General features: G+C 37.2%; 1 protein-coding gene across 1 annotated transcript in view; it reads left to right on the top strand.

The window, feature by feature from the left end:
• IGF1 (insulin like growth factor 1) overlaps nucleotides 1–24,577 on the top strand; it is a gene marked incomplete at both ends in the record, with an annotated part of 46,823 nt that extends 22,246 nt beyond the window's left edge. The window contains 2 exons of the mRNA XM_084206927.1: nucleotides 17,005–17,186; nucleotides 24,518–24,577. Of these exons, the coding sequence (XP_084063053.1) occupies nucleotides 17,005–17,186; nucleotides 24,518–24,577 (242 nt within the window). The remainder of the gene's footprint in view (nucleotides 1–17,004; nucleotides 17,187–24,517) is intronic.
• Nucleotides 24,578–26,539: the final 1,962 nt, after the last annotated feature.

The raw sequence follows: 26,539 nt of genomic DNA, 5'->3' as shown, positions 1-26,539 counted from the left end.
TAGGTTACTTGAGACTCATTCTCCCAGCCAAACGAGTCAAACAATAACACTTTTAGGCACTGAAACACTTTTCCTCAGTTTTCAGCAGAAGCAGATGTGGGGCTGACTGCACAATGAACAAAAAGAATACTTTGAAAAGAAAATGACACCAAAAACATAAACTCACTTTGCAGTTTATCCTTAATCATCCTTGCCTTTCACCTTGATGCTAACTTTATAATATCATCCTCCTCATCTGAGGATCAGTGCAAAGCTTCAATAACTTGAAGGAAGCTCGTTTTTTCATGTTTGCATCAGATTTCTCTTCTAAACAAATTGGTGCAGTGTTTCAATCTTCATTTTACTTTGGGGTGTAAGTTCTGAGTCATCATCATTTAATTTTCTCCAAGCCTCCAACTCGTGTTTTCTGTTTTTCTTCCTGGATGTGTCATAACAACTAAATTGTACCACCCCAGTAAAATGGTGAAGCCTAGCACACATCTGCCAGCAACAAAATACTGAGCTCTCACTCTAATTCCCCCACACATCCCACTTTTCACATTTCCTTCACATCCTCTCAATAAAGTGGTAGAGCCTAGTAAGCAATTTCTTTTATTTTCCACAATATTCTGCCAATAAATCAAAAGAACTACCTCAGAGAAGAGCATACTTGCCTTGCATACTCTTTTCCTAGTCCCATTTCTATCAATATTCCCATGAGATTAATTTTCTGAAGTCAGTGACTTCCCTGTAGTTAGGATATCTGTTGGTTCTGGGTCAATGCTGATGAGCTGTGAAGGCATTATTTTTCAGAATTGCTAAATAATTTTGACTTGGAAAAATCACATGAGAAAATTTTTTTACTGTTTCAAATTTAATAGAAACTCTTTTCAAAAGTTTCCAGTATTCTTAATGTAGAAACAATAGGAAAAAAGTCTTAGTCTGAGCTTTGAGGTACCCATCATGAATTTAAAGGAGTCAACACTCTAGTATATTTCTTTTAAAAACATTCATTATACAACAGAATTGCATCAGGGAGAAAAGAAGGTGAGAATTAGCAATAAGAGAAAGGTGTTACAAAAAAGGCAGAAAAACCTCATCTAGAAAGAGGTGACAGCAATGAATCAGAGCAAAATGTAATTTAGGACAGAGGAGCCTTTAAAAGTTGCTAACAAAGTTCTGTGTTTGGCAGCTACCTTACCTGAACTAGGACTTTGACTCCTTTGAGGGTGAATCATGTTTGAACCAGGTTTCAAGGACAGTTCTGCTCTCACAAACGAGCAGCACATGCAACTTGTCACATTTTCCTTGCCAGGTCTGGAATGGGCAGTGACTGCCCCTGTAGTAGCCATTGCACATCAGTGGACAGATACACAAATATCAATTTTGCAGCCTTGGTTGGCGCAGACTGTGAAGCATCTCTACAGAAACACCCACACCAACCCACCTGACCACAAAGCAGCCACACCTTGTTTAAATCCTGTACCAGTAGATTCCAAGAAAAAAATCTTTTCAAGAGAAACCTCACGTCAATGTTCAGATGGGGAAATGTCAATATCAGACAGCAGGTTCACCTATGGCAACAGTAACAAATGACAGCAGCCATTCTAAACAGCAGGAAAATTACTAGATGATAATTCCTTGAAATTATCATAAGGGAAGAATAACAAGAAAAACATCTGAGCCAAAGTAATCTCCAGGGGGGTTGGAACTAGATGATCTTTAAGGTCTCTTCCAACCTAAACCATGATTCCTTTTTGCCTCTTCCCCAAATTCCACCTTCGCATGGTGGAAGCACAAAAGTTATTCAGTAAAACAGGCCTACACTTCAGGGAGGAGGGGGGTTACATTTTAACAGGGGCAAAATCATGTAGCTTCCAATCTTAGTGTCAGAAATGACTCAATGGTTTTAGCTGCAGCTTTTTCTTTCCAACTCCTCTACAAGAAGAAAACAAAACACCTCATGAACCTATAGAATATGCACAATTAACAAAACCTGAAATCCAGACAAGTTAAGGTTTGGTTAAGTTATAACAGCGTTAAGGCAGAGATTAAAATTAGCAAATGTCAGGCAATCTGGAGATTAGGTGTCATTACCTGCTCTAACAATTAATGGCAATATTACCATGCCAAACAGTCAGAATTTATGTGTACGATTACCAAACTTTGTGTTCTGTTGCTCAGATGATGATAGTGGATATTTAGTTTGCCTTTGCAGAAATATTTAATTCTCAAACACTTACATGCACTTTGTGCAGTAAATCAGGATGAATTGCTCTTTAGGGATTGGGCTGCCCCCCACTGACTCAAGTTTGAGCTATAGCAGATGCCATATAGCTCATCCAGAAAAGCTAACTCTTCATCTTTCTTTTTCTCCATCCACTAAATACAACTTAATATAATTGTGCCAGAGCAATGAGACAATAATGAATGAATTGTCCATGAAGAACTCTGGAGCGTTTTCAGCAATTTCTGTAAGGAAATGAGTCAAAATTAATCTGAGCTAGATGCAGGATATGGTACAATAATATCTGTTTTCTTTTGATTAAAAGGAAAGAACAAGTGTTCTGTCACTGATACTTTCTCTTAATCCAGTATGGCGTCTAATGTGAAAATACAAAATGTGGAATAATAAATTTAAAATGTCTGTTCTATTAGGAAACAAGTACTCAATAACTACTAACAACTTCAACACAAAAATTTAACAATATTTTGAGTTTTTAAAGACTACACTTTTAGCAATTTTACAGCCTATCACTTTGAAAGACCTTGTGGATACTTGCCAGATGTGATACAGTAGTAGAAGAACTCCACAGCAGAAAGCTTATTTATCCTCAGATCACCCCACTCTTTTCCTCTCCAACCAGAGAAATTATTTCTGCATTTCCTAACGATCTCACAAGATAAACATTGAAAATTAGTAGAGCTAGAAATTACTATATTAAAAGGAGCATTATATTCTTTAAATCTAGTGCTAAGAACATAAACCTTTTCTAAGTCCTACTTATCGGTGCAGTGACGTCATCTTGGAGTAGGAGAAAGATAATCTTCCTTGTTGCTGCTTTATTGAAGAATGGCAAGGAGTCCTGACAAATGTGCTGCCCATCGTGCAGGGATGTTTAAATGCAACCAGCACTGAACAGTCTTTTACATAGGATGGAACACATTGTGCATATTAAACCCCATGTGCTGCTTGCTTTATTTCTGGCATCCTTTCTCCCTACAACACAGGAATATGTTCCAAGTGTTTTTTCAGTGCTTTGTCTCTGCTCTTTGCCTTTTCCAGTGCTGCTTCTCTGCTCTTTGCCTTCATTTCACCAGCTGTCACTCCAGTGACATTTCCCAAGCATGAAGCTGACATAGAGCAGGGCAGAGCCTGAGTGCCGAAGCTGTGGAAAACAGTAGCAGTGTTTTAAAATATCAACACAAGTCAGTGTTTTGGGAACAATTTCCCATACTGTTACTTGAATAGATGTTGTTTTGTACACAGCCACTCACACTGAAGAGAATTCAGTTATTTTAGAAAATGAAAAGGTTACTGAACCATAGCACACTGATATTTTGTCAGTAAATTTCAGGTTTTTCTGCCATAACACTTCACTTAAATTAGACATTAAGAAAGCCAAATCTGATTAATACTAAGAAATTTCTGTATAGAAAATTAAGAATTAATATTGCGACAAAGAGGACCGATATTTGAGAAATGTTTTGCTTCCTGATTTTCACATCTTCTCTACCAACTTAGTTTTCAAATTTCAGAGCTGTATTTACAGGCCAAAATGACCTGAAATTCTAGTCTTAAAAAAAGGTCAAGAATAGTTATCACATGGTGGTGCCTTCTTCCAACAGTTAAGCTTTCTTCTAATTTTCTAGTTCTTTTCTTTTATCTGATTTACTGTAGTCCAAGATACAAATATTGACAGGAAAGACTACTGTAACATGCAGAGTTAGCACAAGCAATTTCCTCAACCTGTTAAAACACCAGTCCCCAGTATTGAAATTAAACCAACTCCTCCACTCCAAATGCAGAAAGACAAGTCCAAATGATTTTCCATAGTCTCCAATTATCTTACCTAATTTTAGGAAAGATTCAAGGTAAGATTTGCAGTTTATCATCTGGCTTGACGATAACATTTATGATTCTCATGAGTACCTTTAGGCAGGACTGGGAGCAAATCTTAACTTGTCTTTGCTCAGAAATAGTTCTGTAGTGTTTCTGTTCTTCCCACCTTATGTGGTAAGAAGGAGAGAAAATTACCACAGGCCAGTCTGTCACTGCTCAGGAGGTGCCAGAGTTACAACATGCAGAAGCAATTTCTGTGAGGGGAAGACACAGGAGCCTGTTATGTCCTGAAATGCAGGAAAACCCTTGCACTGCAGCATGTTTCCACTGCTGTGGCTTATAGGTGCTGCCACACTGCTAAGCAAGTGTGAAGGAGCCCTCTAGTGTGAATAAGAAATGGACCTACAGCCCATAATTTGCACACAAAAACACAGGAAAACAGCAACTACAAATAATGTCACTGCCAGTCTTCAGGCACTTCAACAGCACACATTGCCCAGAAGATTCAACAATTAAAAAAGCCTCCTGGATCTCAACCCTGAAGTCAAAAAACACACAAACAAACAAACAAACAAACAAACAGAGATATATGTCATAATGTATGACTGACCATAAAGACAGTCTTAATTGGAAAAAAAGATCCAAAAACTTGAGAATAATGTAGAAATAAACTGCAGCCCTTGTCAGATAAATATTTTGTTTAAATTTTTCAATAGACTGTGACCTTAAGAACAATTAATATGAACAATTGAAATGACAGAAAACTTTTTTTAAACCTTATGTACTAGGGTAAAATTTATCAGTTATCACAGAATAATTCAAATCTTCTAGACACTTAGCCAGTTTGCACTATCATATAACCATATCCAGGAGATTGCAGTGCTCAGATCTATTTGCAAGTAGAGGTATAGCAAAAAACCACAGCCATGCAAGTAGAGAAAGACAAACAAAGAGAGGAAGATATTCAGTCCCACACAGGTCCATAATGTGCAGCCATTTCTGTATAAAAAAGTTTTTGGTTTATGCTTTGTGTCACTAAGATTAGGGAAAAAAACCAGCAAGGATCTTGTTTATTTTATTGTCAACAATTCTAAAGGAGAGATACATTAAATGTATCTGGTTTAAAGCAATACTGTTCTGAAGCTGCATAGAGAAAGCCATATGCAATAATTTCTTTTTTGTGGGTTTTGTCTTTAGAGTGATCACAGTTGATTGCATAGCAGTTTTATGATGCTGAATGGAAAGTCAAAACAACTATGAAGTTTAAATTGATAGCAATGTATTTAATGCCCTTCTGTCTAACTGCTAGAGGGATAAACAAAGAACACCTAGAATTCTGGAATGAGTTTAGGAAATTCATTAGAGAAGTTTTGAAGTGGTATCAGAAGTCAAGAAAGAACACATGAGAGACATAACCAACTAACAGATGATGAGAAATTGCAAATAATTAAGCCAAATCACCAGAGATTCAGTTTAGATAATCATTTAGAAACAAAGAAGAGGAAATTCAGACCCATTTTAGACAAGAAGCATTGTGGAAGTGACTTCATTGTATTTCCATTTAGGATTTTATCCTGGATGCAGACATGAAACTTTTCTGAATTTCACAGATGGGGGAAATGAGTGCACAGCCATGCTCACTTAACTTGCTGTACTTCTCACTTCTGGAGAGGCTGCACAGCCTCCTAGGGTTATTTTGGCACCTCCTTTTCTGGCAAGCAATGAGGAGTTTAGAGGAATTTAGAAGAAAAAAACAAAGGAAAAAATTAATCCAACTTTCCCAAACCACAAAAAATTCAATTTGGGATACATCTTGCCCAAATTTTCAGTGAGAGCAATGGTCATATTTTATCAAAAAAATCTCTCTCGATGAAAGAACCCTAAAAGGTTTTGCTACAGAAGACCTGAAAGAAAGAAACATTGTATGCTGGCATCTATATCCTCACTAAAACTGTATAAATAATAATAGTGCAGGAGGTTGTAAGTATTTTTTCATTTTTTTCAATGACATTTGAGTGGATGATGACAAAGTTGATTTGGATATGTTATTAAATGAAAAAAAACTGCACATCTAATATCTGAAAAATAATTTAACCTCACTTGGACATTCTCTAACTCCTTCAGTTGTACCCAATCAGATAGAAGAAGCAAAGAGGAAAAAATTTCAAGGATACTGGTGTTTAGGTGGCTTTCCTGTGTGGAAGCTTTGTTCTCTACGCCATTTGATTCAGTTTATGTATATCAGGACCAGATTTAATTGTAGGATTAACTACAATTAACTACTTAAGGCTAGTTATCTGGAAATATTTATGATCTTATTAATTCAAATTCTGGGTACCAGCAGGGTATGCCTGAACATAATTTTCTTTCATACATCTTAACTCTTAATTGGAATATTGGGTTCTTAATCTCAAATACAGCTAAGTAACTTGTAACCTCACAACTAAATATCTAAAGACTCACACCAAAGATATTCATACTGACATCTATGTCCAAGACAAAACAGAATCTCTGCTTTCAGATGATGAAAAGATTTCTTCAAAGTCCTCCAGGCTTTGAGAGTTATTAACGTGTAAAGGAATAAAAACTGAGTGATAGGTGTTGAAAACCTGAGAATTAAAAAGGGCTGTGATTTTTAACAACCAACAAGAGATCCTTTAGAAATGCATTTTATAGGAATTACTTGGTTCTACTTTCTCATTTGCTCTGACACCATGTAAGCCCTCCGCTGGCCAATGATGCCTAAGACAACGTTTTTTCCACAAGGGTTTTTTTTAAATAACCACCATACATCCTGAGCAGGGCTAGGCTCAGACTGACAAAGTGGATGACATGATGTGAAAAACACTGGCCCAACAGTGGGAAGAATGATTTTGCAGACAAAGTACATTTAACAGGATTTACAGAGTCACCATTAAGCCTACACATTATGGCACCTATAAGAGAAATGCAAAACTCTACACACTTATAAGAATACTTATTCATCCTACTGCTTTTCTGCTGAACTGGAGTCACTTGCTTAAATAATTATGGATGTTGTGGCTCAAGAAAAGTCAGTGAGTACCTAAAATTTAAAGGCCAGATCAACATTGCTGCAGCCCTTTTAAAGTTTATAGTACTCCTATATGACCCAGAGAAGAAGCTTAGCGAGGCAAAACGACAACCAGATTGCAAAATAAGAGAACCCATTCAAAAACATCTTTAACTGATGTAAAACTTTCAATCATTAATCAAACTTAAGTTGGAAAGAAAATAATAAAAGAAAGGAATAATTCTGGTAAATTATAAAAACTTCTCTTTTAATGGAAATGAACTTTTAAAACCTATGAACTTCCCTGAGAAGACCACTGAAATTTAGTGAGAACTGAAAAAACAATTATTCGGAAACTACATTCCCTTTTAGGAAGTGTGACTGCAGAGGGCATTGCCAGCCCCCTAAAAGAAGGATTGCATCCTCTTTGTTCATAAAACAGCTTTACTGCTTACAAGCACTTCTATTTTTAAGGATCTTACAGAAACTCTAGTTTGGTACTTAAGGTACCAAACACTTAAGGTGTTATACTGGAACTAATTTCTCCTTGAACACTTAAGGTGTTATACTGGAACTAATTTCTCCCTGCACCATACCAGTTTTCCCCTATAATTCCCTGCATGTCTTCAGCAATAACAGGGTGAGCTGGAAGACAAGGAGAGCAAGAGTAGTTTCATCTCTTATTCAGCACTGACTCCTTTTTCTTTATGTTCCTTTCACTAGAATTGATTTTCCTAGCTCCTACTTGCAAAACTAAATCACTAAAGGATGGAGCTGCAACTGGTAGTGTGAGTGAATGATGAACCAAGTGTAACCATATTTTAGCTAGTTTTAGTGCTGGTTTTGTTTCCAGCCACAATGCACAGTCCCTGTCTCATCCCAATGACCTCATCCTCACTCCCTAATGACTATGTACTCCTCTGGAAAGTTTCACTTTTCTTTTATCTCCTTTGACAAATTTAACAGGAGCATCATGACCTCAAATGAATGTTTCACTTCAAGATTATAATTTTACATGTCCAACTGACTCAAAAAATATGGTTAAAGAAAGACAGGTATATAGTTAAAGCCTGGTGCTTATATTGATGTAGGTTCAGTTTCTGGCAGTGACACAGCCTTCTCTTGTGCAAATAATTGATAGTTAGATTCCATAAATATTACTCAAATTAAGTTCTTATCTTTCTCTGCAAAGAGCTCTTGTAATTTAGGATACAGTACTGTTTAGCATCACAGAATATAAAAGAATCTGTCTCAATCTTCTGTCTTAATTTCCCATCTGAATGTAGTGGTTAATTTGTACTTTCTAATCAGGAATCTTGCAAGTCAATCTTCACAGGTAAAAGCATCCCAATATGGTAAAAAGTAGCAGAAAATAATTTTTTTTTTTTAATTATTCACATCTAAGGTGCTGGCTGTAAGAAAACTACATGCTGGACTTTCACCAAAAGCATTAAGTCATCTGGCCATGCTTAAAGTAACTTCTGGAGTAATTCATGTTGTTGTGCAGAAAAGTTCCATAACTGAAAGTCTAAAGAAGATTCAGGAATTCATAGGTGCAAAACTGAATCTTGCTCATTCCTTAGGCTCCGTTGCTCATCATTGTACAAGGCTAGATCCTTCTCCCTGGCAAAGCCCCTGGCAATGATGTGAGATTTAGAGCTCAGAGCCCATAAGAGCAAATCCACTAAAGTTAATGGTGTCAGTGAGGAGTGAGCCAGGCCCTTACTGGCCTTACCTTCTTTTCCCCTCCTACTTTCTCTTCTATTGCCACACCTTCAGAACCATTAAGGTTGGAAAAGGCCTTCAAGATTATAGAGTGCAGCCTTTGACTGCATATCACCTTGCTCACTAAATCATATCACAAAGTGCCTACAGGTTTTTTGAGCACTTCCAGGGGTTGTGACTCCACCCTCCCCTGATCAGTCTGTTCCAACTCTTGACCACCTTTTAGTGAAGAAATTTTTCCTGACATCCCACCTGAACCTCCCTTGGCACCACTTGAGGCCATTTCCCCTTTTCCTATCACTTTTTACTTGAAAGAAGTAAAAATCAACCAACCCTCATCTCCCTGCAGCCTCATTACTTGTGGTTGTAGAGAGTCATAAGGTCTCCCCTGAGTCTCCTTTTTTCCAGGCTAAACATTCCCAGCTCTCTCACTCAGCTGCTCCTGGTCCTACTGGTGTCCCAGACCCTTCCCCAGCTCCATGCCCTTCTCTGGAGACCACCTCAATGCCTTTCTTGTAGTGAGGGCCCCCAAACTGAGCACAGCACTCCAAGGGTGACCTCACCAGAGCCAGGAACAGAGGGACCATCACTGCCCTGCTCCTGCTGGCCACACTGCTGCTGATACAAGCCAGGATGTCACTGGCCTTCGTGGCCACCTGGGCCCACTGCTGGCTCATGTTCAGCTGCTGTCAACCAGTGCCTGTTTCTAATAAGGAAATGAAAATTGTCTACCTTTCTGGTAGGTGACATTGGCCTGTGACCACCTACTTAATCCTCCTGTAAGGACTATTCTGTAGAAATAAAAATTAAAATTGTATTGGGTGCCAATACACGCACTTCTAGACAATGGGAAATGTAAGTAGATGGGACTTGGAACAGCCATTCCCATCTCCTGCCTCTAATCAGATGATGGTGCCAAAATGCAAAAGCCAGAGTACCAAGCTTGGCTTTTGCTATTTGCTTTCATTTCTCAGCCTACAGCTGAAAAATAGTAACTACAGAGCTAAAAATTCTGATTACAAAGTGCAAAGCAATGTTCTGCATGTTATGTGGTCAGTGGCATTAACCACGTACTAGTCATTCTGATACAGCTCCACACTGTACATCAGTATCCTCTTCTTCTTGCCTCCTTCAAGGAATTTCAGCACATCCATTCCCTGCAATCTCCTTAGATGACACTGAGACAATATTTACTTACTGAACTTTAAAGTTGGAAGGAAAAGAAAGTGTTCAATAGCAGCATATTGAAAAGGCTGCTAAGGACGGTGGAAATCTTTCCACTGATTTTAGCAGACCTTGGATCAGGTTATATGTAACTTTTGGAATCTGATTCATCAAGACATAATCCTGACTGCACTAATTTATCAGTGACTTCAGCAATGCTACAATTTCACCCAGTTATATGGTTTCATTGTTATTAGTTTGGTAATCCAAATAAAATGAAGTTTTATTCTGGCTTGGGATAAAAAGGGTATGAAAGGCTCTATCATGACTGTTCCTACTTCCACCACACACAAGGCTAAGCAGTAATTATTTCCTGTGAGAGCATGTATAAGGGGAGAGGATGTATTTTCATTATGGATGGATGTCTGTGTAATCATTGCCCTCCTCAATGCACTTTAAGGGGCAATATTCAGATGGAGCAATGACGTACTGGCTTCTAATTATCTTGTCCTAAACCCTGATCAACCTGGCTATTCTTGCAATAGTGAATTTCTCTTCAGCAAAGCATTTCCCTTGCCAAAGTATATATTTTTTGGCAGCATCTGGCACTTTCCAGCCCTGGAATCTGATGTAGGCTTGTGAATTGTGCTAGGTCTGCAAGGTTTTCACCCTCCAGAGCACTGATTTGGTGCAAAATAAGACATCATATTGTTTTTCATTCTTTTTCCAGTTTTGTTTTTGGTTTTGGTTTTTTTTGTTTGTTTTTTTTTTGTTATTGTTGTTGTTGTTGTTGTTGTTTTGGTTATTTTTTTCCCTCAGAAATATCTAAACACTAAAATTCCTGCTTCATATCCCAGCACAACACTCAAAACTGAAGTGCTTTTTCTTCACACATTGCAAATGGCTTGGGAATTAGTGTGTGAAGCATAGTGGCTCTATCACATGCTTAATACACTTGATGGCCTCCAAAACAGCTATTCCATAGCAAGAGCAGAGTACAGCACTCCTGTATGTGAGAAGAAAACGTTACAAGTGCTGTACTTTGGAAATAAGTTTAGGTGAAGAGAAGAACTCCTTCCCAATTCTACAATGAAGGTAAAAATATTTCTGAAAGGATATTTCTGTAAGAAAAAATATTATTTAACTATGGGACAGACTAAATAAACACAGTCATAAAAATTACAAGTTAAGATCTTCTGGGAAAAGGCCACACTTGTCTCACTGACTTTAAAGAAGTAAAATAGTTATTTTACTCTGCATTTGAAATATCAAAGAGCTATCTTCTTTTCAAAAGGTGAAGCTTATAAACCTCACTTATTCAGGCAAAACACTCTGTGAAGTCCTGATAGATTTCTCTTATAGATCAATACTCAGTGTCCATGTTTTTCCAGTCTTACTTGCTAGGATTTCAGAGCAAAGAGCAAACATCTTATTGCATTGGACTCAGTAGTTAATACAATCTAGAATTCCACAAAGCAGTAGATGTAGTGCAATATCTCAATATTCACAAATGCAGATGCTTTCATAAAGATTTTACTTGTGCATACTGATAAAGCTTATCCTCTATTCTCATGCATATTAAATTAGATTTCAGAGCTAGGGCATCCATTCATTGAGCATTTATAAATGCTAATATATGCTCATTTTGATGAATACAAACAAAAATCAGTCTAAGCATAATAATTTTTTGCATTAACAAAACATTGAAGGAAAATGGAAACTAAACATTAAATATTGTCACTTCAAAATGCTTGCAACTTATTTACATGAAAATCAGATTGCCTACTTTGCACATTTAAACCTTGAGGTATTTCTGGTAGGGGACTTCACAACAATCCCCAAGATTTGTTATTTGCTTGTTTGTTTATTTGCTTGTTTGTTTGTTTTAACACTTCATAGAAGTATCAAAACCCAGGCATTTCCTGCTGATTGAACATTGACTCATAATTTTTCAAATACAGATGAGAAATTCCAGAGCACCCTCAAGAAGTATTATCAATATAACACTAATCCATTTGTCCAAGATTACAAGGAGATGAAAAGTGATATCAACAGTCTCTTAGTTTGCATATGAAGGCATTTATAATGCAAAAATAGACAGTACTAGACTAACATAGAGAATTTAGTCAAAGAGGTACAGAGATACATAATTAAACAGCACACTGGCTGGCATGTTCTTTAGAACAATTTTTCATATTTAATTGTTTAATTGGAAATCAAAGAGAACAGGTTTGTACTCCACCAGGTGCATACATACTGTGATTTAGGACCAATAATTTTTAATTTAATTAATTTTCTTTGAGTTCAGTGTCCTAGAAGAAGCTGTGCATGAATGCTAAGACTAGATCAATTAGCTTTACCTGTAGCTGATGAAAGAACACTGTTTCATTCAGAGGACAAGAATAAATTTAATTTTTGGCACAGCATTCAATACAGGAAAAATTCCCTCTCAATACACACCTTCCTGTTGATTTCACTATCTTAAACTAGATCCCTAATTTTCAGAGACCAAAGGTGAGCAAGGTGAATCTCAAGCTCAGCATCCCTAGCCTTCTGTGCCACCATAAGGCACACAGCACACACAATTCAAAACCCCTCCAACCACCAGTTCCCAGTCTGGACCTAGCACACAGGAGGCTCTTGTTCAATTATTGTGCTGTAATACAGCAACACAAACTCTCAGCCTGTTGTTCAGGCCACAGGAAAATCCTGTCTGACCTGCTGCCTTACAGGATGCTCCCATACCTGTAAGCTGCTGTCAGTACTTCCAAATTGCACCTGACCCCAATGTTTTGATGGAAACATGTTGAGTTTCTTGCTACAAGACTACAGCACTCTAACAGGTCAATGGCCTTTCACCATATTGCAGCTGGAGATTGACTCTAATACTAGAGTAGGATTAAGTGCACTGTTTTTCAGATTTATGATGCATTTCTGAAATACAGTCTAATGGCACTCGAGTTCTACTGCTTGGCTAGAAGGACACAACAGCAAATACAAAGAGTCACATAAAAGTTTCAGAAGATAACCCCAGTTCTTTCCTAGAGTCCTGGATTAGATTAGCTTTGCATTTATCCTGGACTATTTCTCATGTCATTTCTGATTTTAATACTACAACAGCAGATTATGGTTCTACACAGAATGCCTAGATAATTTGACATTTGAAACTTCTGTAGTCCACCTACACCAGTTCTTCTCACATTGAAACCAGTGGTAGAGCAGACCCAGCGGCAGCCACAGGAGGATATTTTGGAGGGATGAGGAAGAACAGAAGGAAACCAAGTGTAAACAAGTCCTGCTGAATTACTCCAGTGACTTTGCATCATTTAAAGGGAAGTGCTGTTAGTGGAGAAGCCAGCGGTTTAACTGTTGGATTCCTATACCTTGGGCTGCTTTCAGGAGACCTCACTGTGACTGGACTTCATATCTTCTTGTTGTGCACTGAAGGAGACATCCACAGATTTGATAAAGCAGAATAAATAAGAGCCAAATATTCTATTAAGTAAACTTTGACCAACATGATATGAAATCCTTTTGAGCTAGCCACTGGCAAAAAAGGAAAGAAACCTCCAAGGAAGTCAGTGTACATCAGCAAAAAGGAATGCCTAGGACTGTTGTATGTCCGCAGGCAGCACTTTGAAGGTTGAGAAAATAGAAGGAACTTTTGATAACAGCTGGAAGGCAGCACTCAAATTATGTCAGAAAGATGAGAAAGAACTATCTGGGTTCCCAGTATAGCAACACAGAAGGTGCAGTCCATACTGAAGGCAATACTATTAAAACAAAAATAAGGAGGAGAAATTACATTAAAAACGCAGAACCACCTGCCATTTATTTACCAATATGGACTCTTGTCTAGAAAGCAACTGAAGTGCTTATTTATATCAGTCCCTATGCAGGAGAGCAGTCAGGCATGTGCTCACTGTTTAATATGTGATTTAATCCAACACACTACGTAGGAGCTTGAACATTTGCCTAGATCTAAGTGCATACTTTGTTAACTTGATGAACTGGGACCATCTGACCCTGCAGTCCTGCCAGAACAGATGGGCCCAACAGTGATAACATCTGTAGAAGTGGTGGTATCTCCTTGTAATTCTTTATCTCATCTTTCTCTGTGATAGCATCTTTGTATACTGCAGCACTTGAGAGGTCAGCAGCAATTTAAAATCTATTGCCTAAAAATTACTTTCGTCATCAGACACTTCTCATTTACGATTGTGGATCATGATTACTGAAAAGGAGTATTTTTTCTGTTAATTTGCTCTCTCTGTTGTACAGCACTTTAGGAAATATCACTTTCTACATCACACAAATTTTAAGTATACTTGGTGCTTTGGTCTTTTGAAAGCCTTGGGAAAACATTTATTGGAATAAAAAATTCCAACTTTTCAATACTAATGTTATCTTTATATAAAGGATGAGCATTTATTATGCCATGTGATGCACAAATATTTAAGCTACAAATAAGTTAATGTCATGTTTCATAGCTGAAATCATCACTGGTGTGACAGAGATTCCATTCCCATCTTGTTATATGTCCCATACAAGCTTTTAGAAGAGCTATTAGACATTATATAATCCTTCATAAAATTATTATACTGTAAGAAAAATACATAGATGCCTTTGGTCTGGCTACTCTAAAAATGATTTTGAACTAGTCTGAGATTTTCACCAGAAAGATTCCAGGGCTCAGGATTTGTATTAACTATTTATGCATATTTATGATGGTGTGGAAAAATGTTGCTACTTATTACTAAATAAATCAGTCAGCAGGAATAGGTAAGTCAAGGTACTTTATCAACTTTATAATTGATTAAATTTAGACATTGAAGGGTAAAATAACTTGAGCAGAAGCTTTTAGGATTTACTTATGAAAAACTGACAGACTGAGAAAAGAAAGGGAAGGGTAACTAATCAGTTCTTGTACCTACAGTACAGCTGGATCTGGCACCTGCATATCCAGGAACAGAATTTGCCTTTCCATGTTTTAAATGGGAACAAGACCAAATGTGGCACACCTGTGGGTATACTGCAAAGTCATGACACTCTACACTTTATCAGGAGTGCTCAATTTTAAAATTATTAGGCTGAAACAACCAGATTGGCAGATTTCAGGAAAAATCTCCAGGGAAAAGCTTATATTTCATATTATAACTCAGTGAGGGAAAATAATTTGGGGGGGGGAAAAAAACCATCAAAACACCAAACCAAACTCCACATCTTAGTATTTCTAGTACTTTTCAGTGATACACATAAAACAACACACACACAGATACAAACTAAAATATTACTGTACTTTACTCCTGGCTTGCTGTAATGCTTAGCCTAATGAAACAAATAATTTAGCAGGCAATGTGCAATATAGAGGCCTCCAGTGGATTGCAATACACTAAGCAAGCATGTTTTTCTTTTTGTTTAATTTATAGTCCCTGGGGGGAAAAAAAGACATTTTAAAACCCTGTTTCCTGGGTTTACAAAGCTCATAGGGATAGTTAGTTCTTAACTGGCTGAGTTGCTGGCTAAAATGTGAGACACACTGTACCACCAGAGGTCTTTTCATTTGCTAACATTCTAAGGCCTCAAGGGTTCTTTATCAGTGGACACATATTTAAATCACAGGGAACAGTAAAATGTAGTGCTGTCTTTTCAAATTGACAACTGCAGGACAAACACAGGGATATCAACCTAGACTTTGCTGTATAAGCACTGGGGACAATAATTTCCCAAAGAGAAACTGAATATTCATCTTTTTTGATGTCCTAAACCTTTACTTAACTTGAGTAATTCTTAAAACGTAAACTCCTGCCAAACTCTGTGAATAACAGATTTTTGGTCTCAGTGATATAACTGAGAAGGAGAAGAGAAAAAAAAAAGGCAAGAAAAGAAATTGGTAGAGCTGACTGAATTGACTTACTTCATGTTTTGGCTCTTGGCACGCTTGTCTTTTTTTTCCATATTTTTCATTTCTTAACCAAAGTGGATCATTCTGTAAATGGAAAGATTTAATACTGAAAATGTCAAAACAAAACACTTAATCTTTTCAGAATTTTACTGTCTAAAATCAAATTCTATCAGAATTTTAAAATAGATGTAGCAAGCAAGCAACTACTTACTTTTTGTGAATTTACTGTTCCTTCATTTCTAGTTAGTCATAACAGGGCAACTGCGCATCCGACTTGGTCATGTACAAACAATCCCAGGAAATAATGGGTCTTTAATCTCTCTGTAGGACAGCAGAGAATTTAGAAGTTACAAAGGAAATCATAAACCACAGGAGGAAAATAGACAAAATATAAATGTGTAAGGGCCAACATTTTCATATGAATGAAAATGTTGGCCTTTACTGGAACTGAGCTGCCAGTTAAGTATTTTCCATAGATGGCTGGTACAAATGCAAAGCACAGAAAAGCCATGCAATATCAGTCCCATCTCTTATCTTGTGCAAATCTATGGAATATAAAAATCTTCCACTTTCATCTGTTCCACCAACCTTCCTATTTCATTACTTTGTTATTTTGATTCCTTCTTCCTACTTTAGAGCTGGCAGACCTTACAGCCTGTGCAGTGGTATACAGTATTTCCCCTTTGGAACACACTTTGCACACAGTACCTCAGTGTAGCCTTTTTTATTAGGAAATACTTGCCTACAACACAGTTGTGATCCACCAGCTAAAAACAAGAGCTGGTTCAACTATCATTTTTCATACAGAACCTAAAAGGTAAATTTCCTTTGTAAGGTCTCCAAATGTCAGATTTCAGCTTCCTCCCTCTCTATTTTTGAGGTTAATGCAGTTCAATAAAATATTTTAATAATACTTTTCTAAGAAGGCACAGATTTGTTCAGATGCTTAAATAGCAACCGCACATAGAGATCAAAGCTGTCCATTTCCAGGAATATCTGGAAAGGAATATTCAAAGGCAGCCTCTACAATGGCCATTGGTGATTCAGTTAACATAATACACCTCAATAATATGACTGCTCCTGAGACCTCTGCATTTCCTTTCTAACCCAAAAACTTCCCCTTTGTGTTTTGAACAGGCAAGCCCACGGGGTATGGATCCAGCAGTAGACGCTTACACCACAAGGGAATAGTGGATGAATGCTGCTTCCAGAGCTGTGACCTGAGGAGGCTGGAGATGTATTGTGCTCCAATAAAACCACCCAAATCCGCGCGGTCTGTACGCGCCCAGCGCCACACCGACATGCCAAAAGCACAAAAGGTAGGTCAGGCTGGCAAAAATTCCCAACGAGCAACCAGCTGCCAAACCAGACCAAAAAAGAAAAGAGCCAACCAAAAAAAACCCTACGTATTTTAAGGAAGGAAAATTCTATCAAGCATACCATTCACATTCTCTGAAAAAATCCCTTTGCCCAGGATTTTTCTCCTGGGAAGCTGAGAAGCCTCAGAGAAAAGGAAAACAATTCTTATCTCATGTGCTTCTCCTCTGTTGTGCTCATGTGGAATGTGTTTGGAGATTGTTTACCACAGGTGATTGTTCCATTGGATTTTGGTGTGAGTTGTTTTGACTCCTTGGCCAATCAGGGCCAAGCTGTGTCAGGACTCTGGAAAGAGTCATGAGTTTTCATTATTAGCTTTTTAGCATTTAGTAAGGATCCTTTCTGTATTCTTTAGTATAGTACAGCATTCTTTAATATAATATAGTATAAAATAATAAATTAGCTTTCTGAGAACATGGAGTCAGATGCGTCATTCCTGCCTTTGTCGGGACATTTCCCAGCAAATTCAATAATTAAGGCTGGTAACATACAAAACAATTGGTGTATTCTGCCTACTAGATTTAGTAGAACTTTGGAAAATAGTTGCCAAGGTGGGAATTAAGTGGGAAGTGGTGTGTTCCATCTTATCTCTTAGAACGCTGAATAAAACACAGAATTTCTAAACCACTAGTTGTGAGGTCTTATCCTGCCATAGGGTAGTAAGTGACAAGAATCTACATCATCCAATCATAAATACAACCTGAGACTTCTTTCAAAAGAGAAACTAAGCACTGACTGTTTAACAACTCATCTATTCAGAATCTCTTCACTCATCCTCCCCTTTTAAGTAGAGGTAGAGTGGGCGCTCAAGAGGTAGAGTGGGCGCTCAAGAAGGAAATAAGACATTCTGCTATTCATTTTACATTTAAATGAACAAAATTTTTTTTCTTCATTATTTTCCCCCTTTTTTTATTTATCAGAACTAAATTAAATGGATAGTCACTGCAATCATTGCAAACTTCATTTTAACTATTTAAAGTTCAATATATATATATTCTCCAAGCCAGTTCCAATTTTAATTGGTATTATTTATAGAGTTGTGGAGTTCTGAGTATCCAGATTTTTGTTCCTCTGATACCAGATATACTTACATACGTGTACTGTATGCATACTGTATGTATCAACAGAGCCTATAGTTCAGAAAACCCATCTTAAACTAGGCTACAATGTTCATGTTCAGTTGTTAAGCTCATGTTCAATTGTCTCTCCTGTTTGAGGTCTGAACATCTGTTTTACATATTATCTGTCTTCTGCTGTAAGTCCCTCATGATTTATTTTATTACTGTTGACCCTGTCTGTCCTACACACATGTTGGCACCACTCCTGCACTTATCTGAAAATTTTTGCTTACAAGACCTGGAACCTAAGATTTCATAGGAAATCAGGAAACCAGTGCTGTATATTAAACTCCTTAATATGAACTTTATGAAAAGAACTATTGTAATCATTCCAGCATCCATTCTTTTCCATAAGTCAATTCATAGTATGGAATCCTTTCTCCTTCCTTCCTCAAGAGTTTTCCAAAAATCAGTGTACGTATGATCCTCCCTGGGAAGTATCACCTTGAGACCTCAAAGGGCACATAGGGCAACAAGTGAAGACTTCTTCAGGTGGAGCTCAACTGCAGACAAGAAACCCCTGATTTAGGTTTATTCCTGTCTGGGCACACATAAACTTAAGGAAAGCTGGAGAGAAGAAAACAGGCTTGGCCAGAAATCAGTGTGCTCCTTCCCATGCTTGTTGCTAAGGAGATGGATAAAACATTGGAGTAAAGGAGACAAGATACCTGCCAGCTCTTTGATGAATCTCTGCACCACTTTCCTTGGAGGACTAAGGAATGATGTCATCTTTAGGCAGCTGTCCTCTTCCCAGTTTAAAACATAGCCAGGAGAGCACTGTCTTTTACAGACAGGAAAGACCTTGTATCTTTCTGCAGCATCAGGGGAGGTAGCACTCAGGAGGGGTACTGGAAGAAGGCAAAAAATAAAAGGGAGTATGTAATTGAGAAATGGAGAGAGCATAGCTGCTGAAGAAATCATCCCAGAAATTGAAAAAGGAAAAAAAAAATCAAGAGGTGAAAAGGACAGTAAAAGGACAATGAGGAGCACAAGAGAAAAAAAAAGGGTGAGGGAATTAGATCAAAGAAGATGAAAATATTGCAAAACTGAATGAAGCAACATGCATCCCAAATAAAAGACGGAATTTTTAGAAAATGTGAGAGAAAATTAAATTAGAGATAAATTAATATTAAAGAAAACACCTTTATGGAAACTGTAATTGTAAAGGACCATTTTGAACAGAATAAAACAAATCATAAATGCTTCTCCATAGGAACTTGGCAATAAAATAACAAATCTGATGGGAAATACAAACAAATTTTCATTTTTATCTGTGGATGAAGTAAATTAGTTTGAGGAAATGAAAATACAGAACAGGTAGGAGAAACATTCAGATTTCTGATAGATAAAAGGAAAGTACACTGGAGGGAAGAGAAGGAAAATTCAGTATGAAAAACCAGTACATATCCTCACTTAAGTTTTTTCTTTCTATTTTCTTTTTGCAGTCAGTTGTACATGCCACCATTAAGTAAGGCGACTGTTTTCAAACTTTTTTGGACACACTCTCCCAGGATGAATGTATTTAGCTAGCTCATAGTGTTGATATGCCACTGATTTTAACTAAAACAATAGATATGCTTAAGTCAAATTATTTTTCTGTTAAACAATGTTTCTCTCAATATGATATGCTATATATGAGATCTATATCTTCTTCATAGAAAGTGAATATATATATACCTGTGTGTATATATATACACCACATCTTCAGAATTTTCATATTTAGATGCAAGCCATAAGGTAGGACTAGGTGCAATATATAAGAGGTTGTTCAGTTCCTCTCAGATTTCAAGGAGAATCAGTTTCTTATGCGTTTCATACATTGGATAATCTTTGTTCAGCATGTCCTCAATCTTTTTAAATGGCTAATCCAGGATTGGGGTTTTGGTTTAGTGTTTCTAGTGCTTAAGTAAGTGGTCTATTTCCCCAGTTCCTTGTGCAGATGTTTCCTGCTAGGCACAATTTGGTAGATGATCTTAGTTCAGTGGAGTAGGGATCTTCTCTTATTTACAGTTTCAGGAGTTCTGCTGGAAAGCAAAGTAATGGTTCCTCCCAGTTTTATACTATATTTAGAGTTTTAAAGTGCAAAACAAGAGCAAGAGGGGGAGTTTAAGTCCTGTCTTCAGTGTCATGGTACTATCTAGCTTTTCTTTTGTTTGTTTCTTTCTCTTCTGAAAAATGCTTAAAGTTTAGTCAATTATCCTTAAGTGAATTAAATTTTTACAGCAATTTGGAAAACTATTGAGTAGCTCTTTGAAAAACAACTGCCCTACCAAAGGAAACAAGTGAACAATTTCCAAAACTGTACACATGAGGGAAGATTGTGACCTTTTCAGATGAAGCAGTGTCACAGAAAGAATGTCACAAAGTTCTTCTACGTCCAAGATTATGAGGTACCTTGAAAATTACTACTGAATGTGAAGGCTGGTGAGGCTGATTTTAAAATCCAGTAAAAAAGAACCATACAATCATTTAGGCAGGAAAAGAACTCTAAGAACATTGAGTCCAGCCATTAACTCAGCACTGCCAAGTCCACTAGTAAATCCTGTCTGTAAGTGCCACATCTACATATATTTTAAATAACTGCAGGGATAATGACTCCACAACTTCCTTAGGCAGCCTTTTACAGTTCTTGACAATGTTTTCTGAGAAAAAAGTTTTCCCACCATCCCATCTACACCAGCCCTGGCACAACCTTATCTTGTTCATGAACATAGTGCCATGTCATACCCTTGCAACCTGAGCAAAATGACAAAAGAGGTGCATATCTAGATATAATTTTGCTCTTCCTCAGATTTGCATTCCTTTTTCTTCTTTTGGCCTCATATGTGAGCAATGCACATAAATATACCAACTAAGTATGAATAGGAGGTGGGTTTTCTCAAAAATACTTTTCATATTTTATCTAATCTTAAAAATTTAAATAAATACTGAGTGGGACTAAGACAGAAAGGGAAAAGATACTAGTATTTTTATTTTAAGAAAATGCCATTAAGAAAACAGAAAAAGTATTGCAATATTTCTCATTAATTTTTCTAAGACTGGCAGATTCTTTTGTAATTGGCTCAATATCAACTCAGATACATTCACATGCCAAAATATGCACCACGGCACCAATCCTAATTTCTGTTGAAGCCATGCCACATTACCAAGCCAATGAGTGAACTTTTAGGTGTAACAGATAGAAGGACTTGGCCTTTCCAGAGAATTATTTTCTCCCATTGCTTGCTTTGCAGCCCTGTTTTTATGTCAGTGATCACACTGCCCACAGAACTAGAAAGCTTTCAGAGACCCCAGAGAATTCATAGCTAAGGTATCATGCCTGTTACTACAAACATTAGACTTTCCATTTATTACCAATAGAGCAAGAGAACTTTCAATGCCAATATGAGGTTTGAATGTCTGCCCTAATGGGATAAGAATGCTGCTGCTTGCTTCCCAGTACCCTTCCAGCTCAGTCAAATGACCAATTCTGAGGTAGTTGTTATCCGACTGCTAATGATGCCTTATCTCCAAAGATCCATGCTGAAGGTGGAAGGGCTAGAAGTCTGCTTCCCTGTTCTTTAGCTGACTTATAAACTGATCACATTTCGCATCTCTCATCTTAAAATTATGATTGGCTTTGTCTGGGTCTGAATATGAGCTCAGAGCAGTTTTATTTCCAATTACCTTCTTCTCAAAGACTTGAGAAACAAACCAAACTTCTCTACACCAGTAAAAAAGCAGGGCTGAGAACCTAGTTCAGGCATTCACACCTGGTTTTGGGGTCTGTGGCTTTTTTTCCCCCAGTGGTCTCAGTATTTCATACTTGAAAAGAATGTATTAGGTGGATAAAAGCATTTTCTGGCATGCATGCTACCACCAGTACGTTTATTGGAAGTTATGTATCAAAATGCTGATTCTGGAGAAGGAAGTGTTCTAAAAGCAACCTGGCATCTTCCTTCAATTTCAAAGCTAGCTGTATCACGACAACTCTTTTTCCACCTACATATCTTTATTAAAATCTGTAAGTGAAACACTCCTGCACCTTAGTACCTGCTTTATTTGAATGACAAAACCATTTTAAAGTCAGACAACAACAGTAGCAGAGAGAATTTATATTTTGATTTCAGAAACATACAGTTAATTTTCAATCTAAATAGACTTTGAAAGTCACTGCAATGCAAAATGGCTGTTGTTTCATTTTAAGGCTCTCATTGTCTATTTTATAGATCAAGAGTTTGTAATCTTTAAGAATATATGACTTTTGGTAAATAAAATGTAGCATAGAACTTTTCCTATATGCTGGTAAACTCTCTTCAAGGAGGAGCACCTAGGGTCAGCACTGAGGAGAATATTTTGTTTTGTTGCTGTGTAGAAAAAAAAACCCTGGGCATATGAGTAAAGAAATTCCTGTTTTCTTAGCTCATTGTAACCAATATAAGCACTTGTAGAATAAGGCAGGATCCTTAGTGTTGGCAGACTCCTGTGAAATGCTGCAATGATTATTTTAATCAGTGAAAATTTAAGGGTTCACCCAGAATGAGCTTTTCAGGGTGAAAAATAATGTATAACTCAGGAAAAAGTGAAGGCAGCAAAGGTCATTTTGGAAAAGTTGGAAGAGAAACAGGCAATGAAAAGCAAAATATATTCTAATTTAAGGATAAGCAGAATTCTGTTGACATTTCTGATTCTGTATTTGATTGATGCTATTCTACAGCAGTATTAGCAAAACTGGATGAGGACCAGCCAATATCCTTCTGAACTGTTCACAGAAATAGTGACTAGATGATTAATCTAGTCTATAATGGCATATTCCTAACAAAAACATTTCTTCATTATGACTATTTTGCTGTTAACAACTTTGGCTTGTCAGTGTTGATAAATCCTAGTTTGGCTCAATGTTTTATACTTGGTGGTGGTATAATTAAGTTAACAATTACTAGTACTGCCTAATTTTTGTTTTACTTAAAATAATAATTCCTCTCATATCCGTCAGAAGCCAATACAAATCCAGTGAAAATTAATAAGCTCTCTATGAGTTCAAGTTTTGTGATCCTTTGAAAGTTTCTGATTTGCTTTATTTTTAATTTGATTTCTGATTTTATTTTTAATAGATACTGAAGGGAAATGGAAAGGTTATATGTAGAACAGTATTTTTTATGGGAAATCACTAAAAACCCCACAAAACCAATGCACCAAATCAGCTCCCATTTTATTTCTCTCCATTAGAAAAGCAAGAAAATGTTATTCCTTTAAATTTTAGAGGGTCCTTACTTTTAGGGCATAAATAACAGCTAATGCAGTGGTAGAGCTGCATACACATGGCTTCACCTTTTACAGAGATTTTGGTTTTTTGCTTTTCTTAGAAAAAACCCAGCAATTTCACTGAACTAAGTATTCTGATGAGTATTATAAATATGGAGAGTCACTTAAAAATTCTGGCTTTGGTCTGATACAGAATATGCAGTCTTGGTCCTGGCTAATATTTACTAGAGTGGCAAACAAGGAAATCAAATTGAAATGTAAAAACCACCCCATCACTGCTGCTGATGCTGGCCTGTGTGTGGAATGACAGGGAACTGAGGGCGTTATGCACTCCAAAGCTCTCTTGATTTGCCTGGCACATCACCCTGTTTTGAAAATACAAATTATATGGCTGCAGCTCCTACAGCAAACCCACAATTTTTTTCCTCCTCAAGGTATTATCCAACAAATCTATTATGCCATCTGTGCAATATGTAGTTAGCAGAGCAATTTTGAAAATACCTGGTACCAAAGCCCAAGAGATTCCATAAATCCTCCAGTTACAACTTGAACATTCCCTGGCCCCTCTACATCCTCCTTCTGCAAATATCTTTGGGAAAGAAAGGAAATCTTTGGCACCTGCTCTATCCCTAAGCCCATCCAGGTTCCAGCAGCAGATGTCTCTTCTGCCAAGATCAAGAATGACAACAGTCAAAGTGTTTATGTCTAGGAGAACAGGGAATTTCAGAACAGGGAACTATACAGAAGTTCTGCATAGTTAAGTTCTCTGTAGATAACTGAATTAATGATTAAAACACAATTATCTAGCAGTTCCAGCACTGAGGACAACTGTTTTCTTACTATCATAGGTTTTGTGGTCATACAATATATTTAAACCTACCTGTAATAAACTTTTCTTTCTAAACTTTCAGGAAGTGCATTTGAAGAACACAAGTAGAGGGAACACAGGAAACAGAAACTACAGAATGTAAGAACATGCCATCCACAAGAATGAAGAATGAATGAATGTGCCATCTGCAGGATACTTTGCTGTAAATAAATTATTTGTTAAACATTGGAAGACTTAAAAAAAAACCTTTGTTTTAAAAAGCTTGATGCAATTTCAACCAATGGGCATTCTCCCAGTGAACAATGCAACTAAACATTCCAATATTAAGTCTTTAGAGAACAGAACATTTTAACCAGACCAGAGCTAAAAAATTCTGTGGTTGATATATTGCTGTTTGTTAACCTGTTTTAAATGTCCTGCACGAAAACTCTTAAAGTCCTGTGCCCTTCAAAAGCCTACAAATTTTTGGGCCTTTGATGGATCCAATTGCACTAAATTAACCTATGAACACTGGCTGCTGGAGTCATTCATCAGCCTTGTCTAAGTGGTGGTTTTTTTTTATTTGCACTTCTTTACAAGCAACAGGCTGTTTGTTTTACAGTGTCTGAAAACATTGTTTGTCTACCCCTTCATATTTGCACAGTTTGACATTCCCAGTAACAGCAGCAGTAAGGTAACATATACAGTTTTAAACATCCATTAATTCCATCTGTGGCATTTCAACAAAATATGGGTTATAGATGCATTTGTTTTAAGACAGTTTTATTCTTCCTTCTCTTGCAAACATGCAAATTTTTTTTGCAATTTGTGAGACAAAAGATTTTTAAAAGCAGTTAAAGCATACATAGGCTCTCAAACCAGTAATGATTCTTCCAGGTAATTATTTTGTAACAGTATAGGTAACTTCTTTCTTCCTCCATATAATGCAGTATGTAAAATTTAGCATATCAACAATACACATATATCAAACAGTATGTAAAAAAATCTCTGTTTTATAGTACAACGGTGCTATTTTATAGTTTGTTACATGAAAGGGTCTGGCCAAAACAGTAATAGGTAAAAGCAAATATGGAAAGACCAAGCCAAAGACTAAATAACAAATTACTTTCAGAAATATTCAACTAAAATGGCTTCAGATTTCAACATGAAAATAACTTTACCATCTTCAAAACAAAATACTTGTTTCCTCTTACATACTTAAGGGTGGCGTTTTGACATCTGATTATGTGGAATGCAAACTCATGTGTAGGCCCAAAGATAATTTGAAAAACAATTTGAAAAACAAGTGACTTCAAAGAGTAGTCCCCCAGGGCCTAAATATTCCTGAAATATCAGCATTCTGTTCAATCATAAAGGGGTACTCAAGCCCCCTCCATTTAAATTCTTCCCACAATCAGATGTGGTTTACCTGAGTGTGAGTTGGGCTGCATCTCTCTGTAAATCAGAAAAGCTGGTCTAATCACCAAATTACTAGTGTAGAATGAGTCCTTGAGGAGAGATTAACCATAACATCCTTACACCCTCACTTACAAGTGCCATTCACGTGCTCCTGTGGGAGTCAGAGATGTCCAGATAATCCCTGCCATGGAACTCTGATAAGCCCTGCAGTGGTTCTTCCTTGAATAACACCTCTGCTGCAGTTTTGTAAATTAGCCCAGTGTAGATTGGCCAAGCAGTGAAGGGGGATAAGCAGCTAACAGCGTCCCAAGGTGAGCATTAAACCTGTCTGTGAGAGAAGGGAAGGCAGAGAAAGCAGGAGGGAGGAGGAAGGCACTGTTCCACCCTGTCCAAGAACTTGGATGTGGTCCCATTCAACTTCTTCCCCTCACCATGCTGCATGTGGTAGGCTCAGGCAAGGGATGAAGCATTTCTTGTTCAGCTCCAAAGGGGGCCTGGAAAACAGTGTATGAAGGGAGCAGTTAGGGAGGTGGCAGATTAGATCTATAAAGGAAGTATGTCCTTTTGAAGGCTGCTCAAATCTGCCTTACTTTCTACTGCAGTATCCCTTCTGGAGAAGGAAGGGTTCTAAAAGCAAAAGAGGGAGTGGATAACTATTGACTTAAACACAAGAGAAAGTTCTCTCCAGACTGCATATGTACAGCTC

This window comes from Fringilla coelebs, assembly GCF_963513975.1.
Source record: "Fringilla coelebs genome assembly, chromosome: 5".
Lineage (NCBI taxonomy): Eukaryota > Metazoa > Chordata > Aves > Passeriformes > Fringillidae > Fringilla > Fringilla coelebs.
The sequence above is the reverse complement of the archived record's forward strand: the minus strand, read 5'-3'. Positions and strand labels throughout refer to the sequence as shown.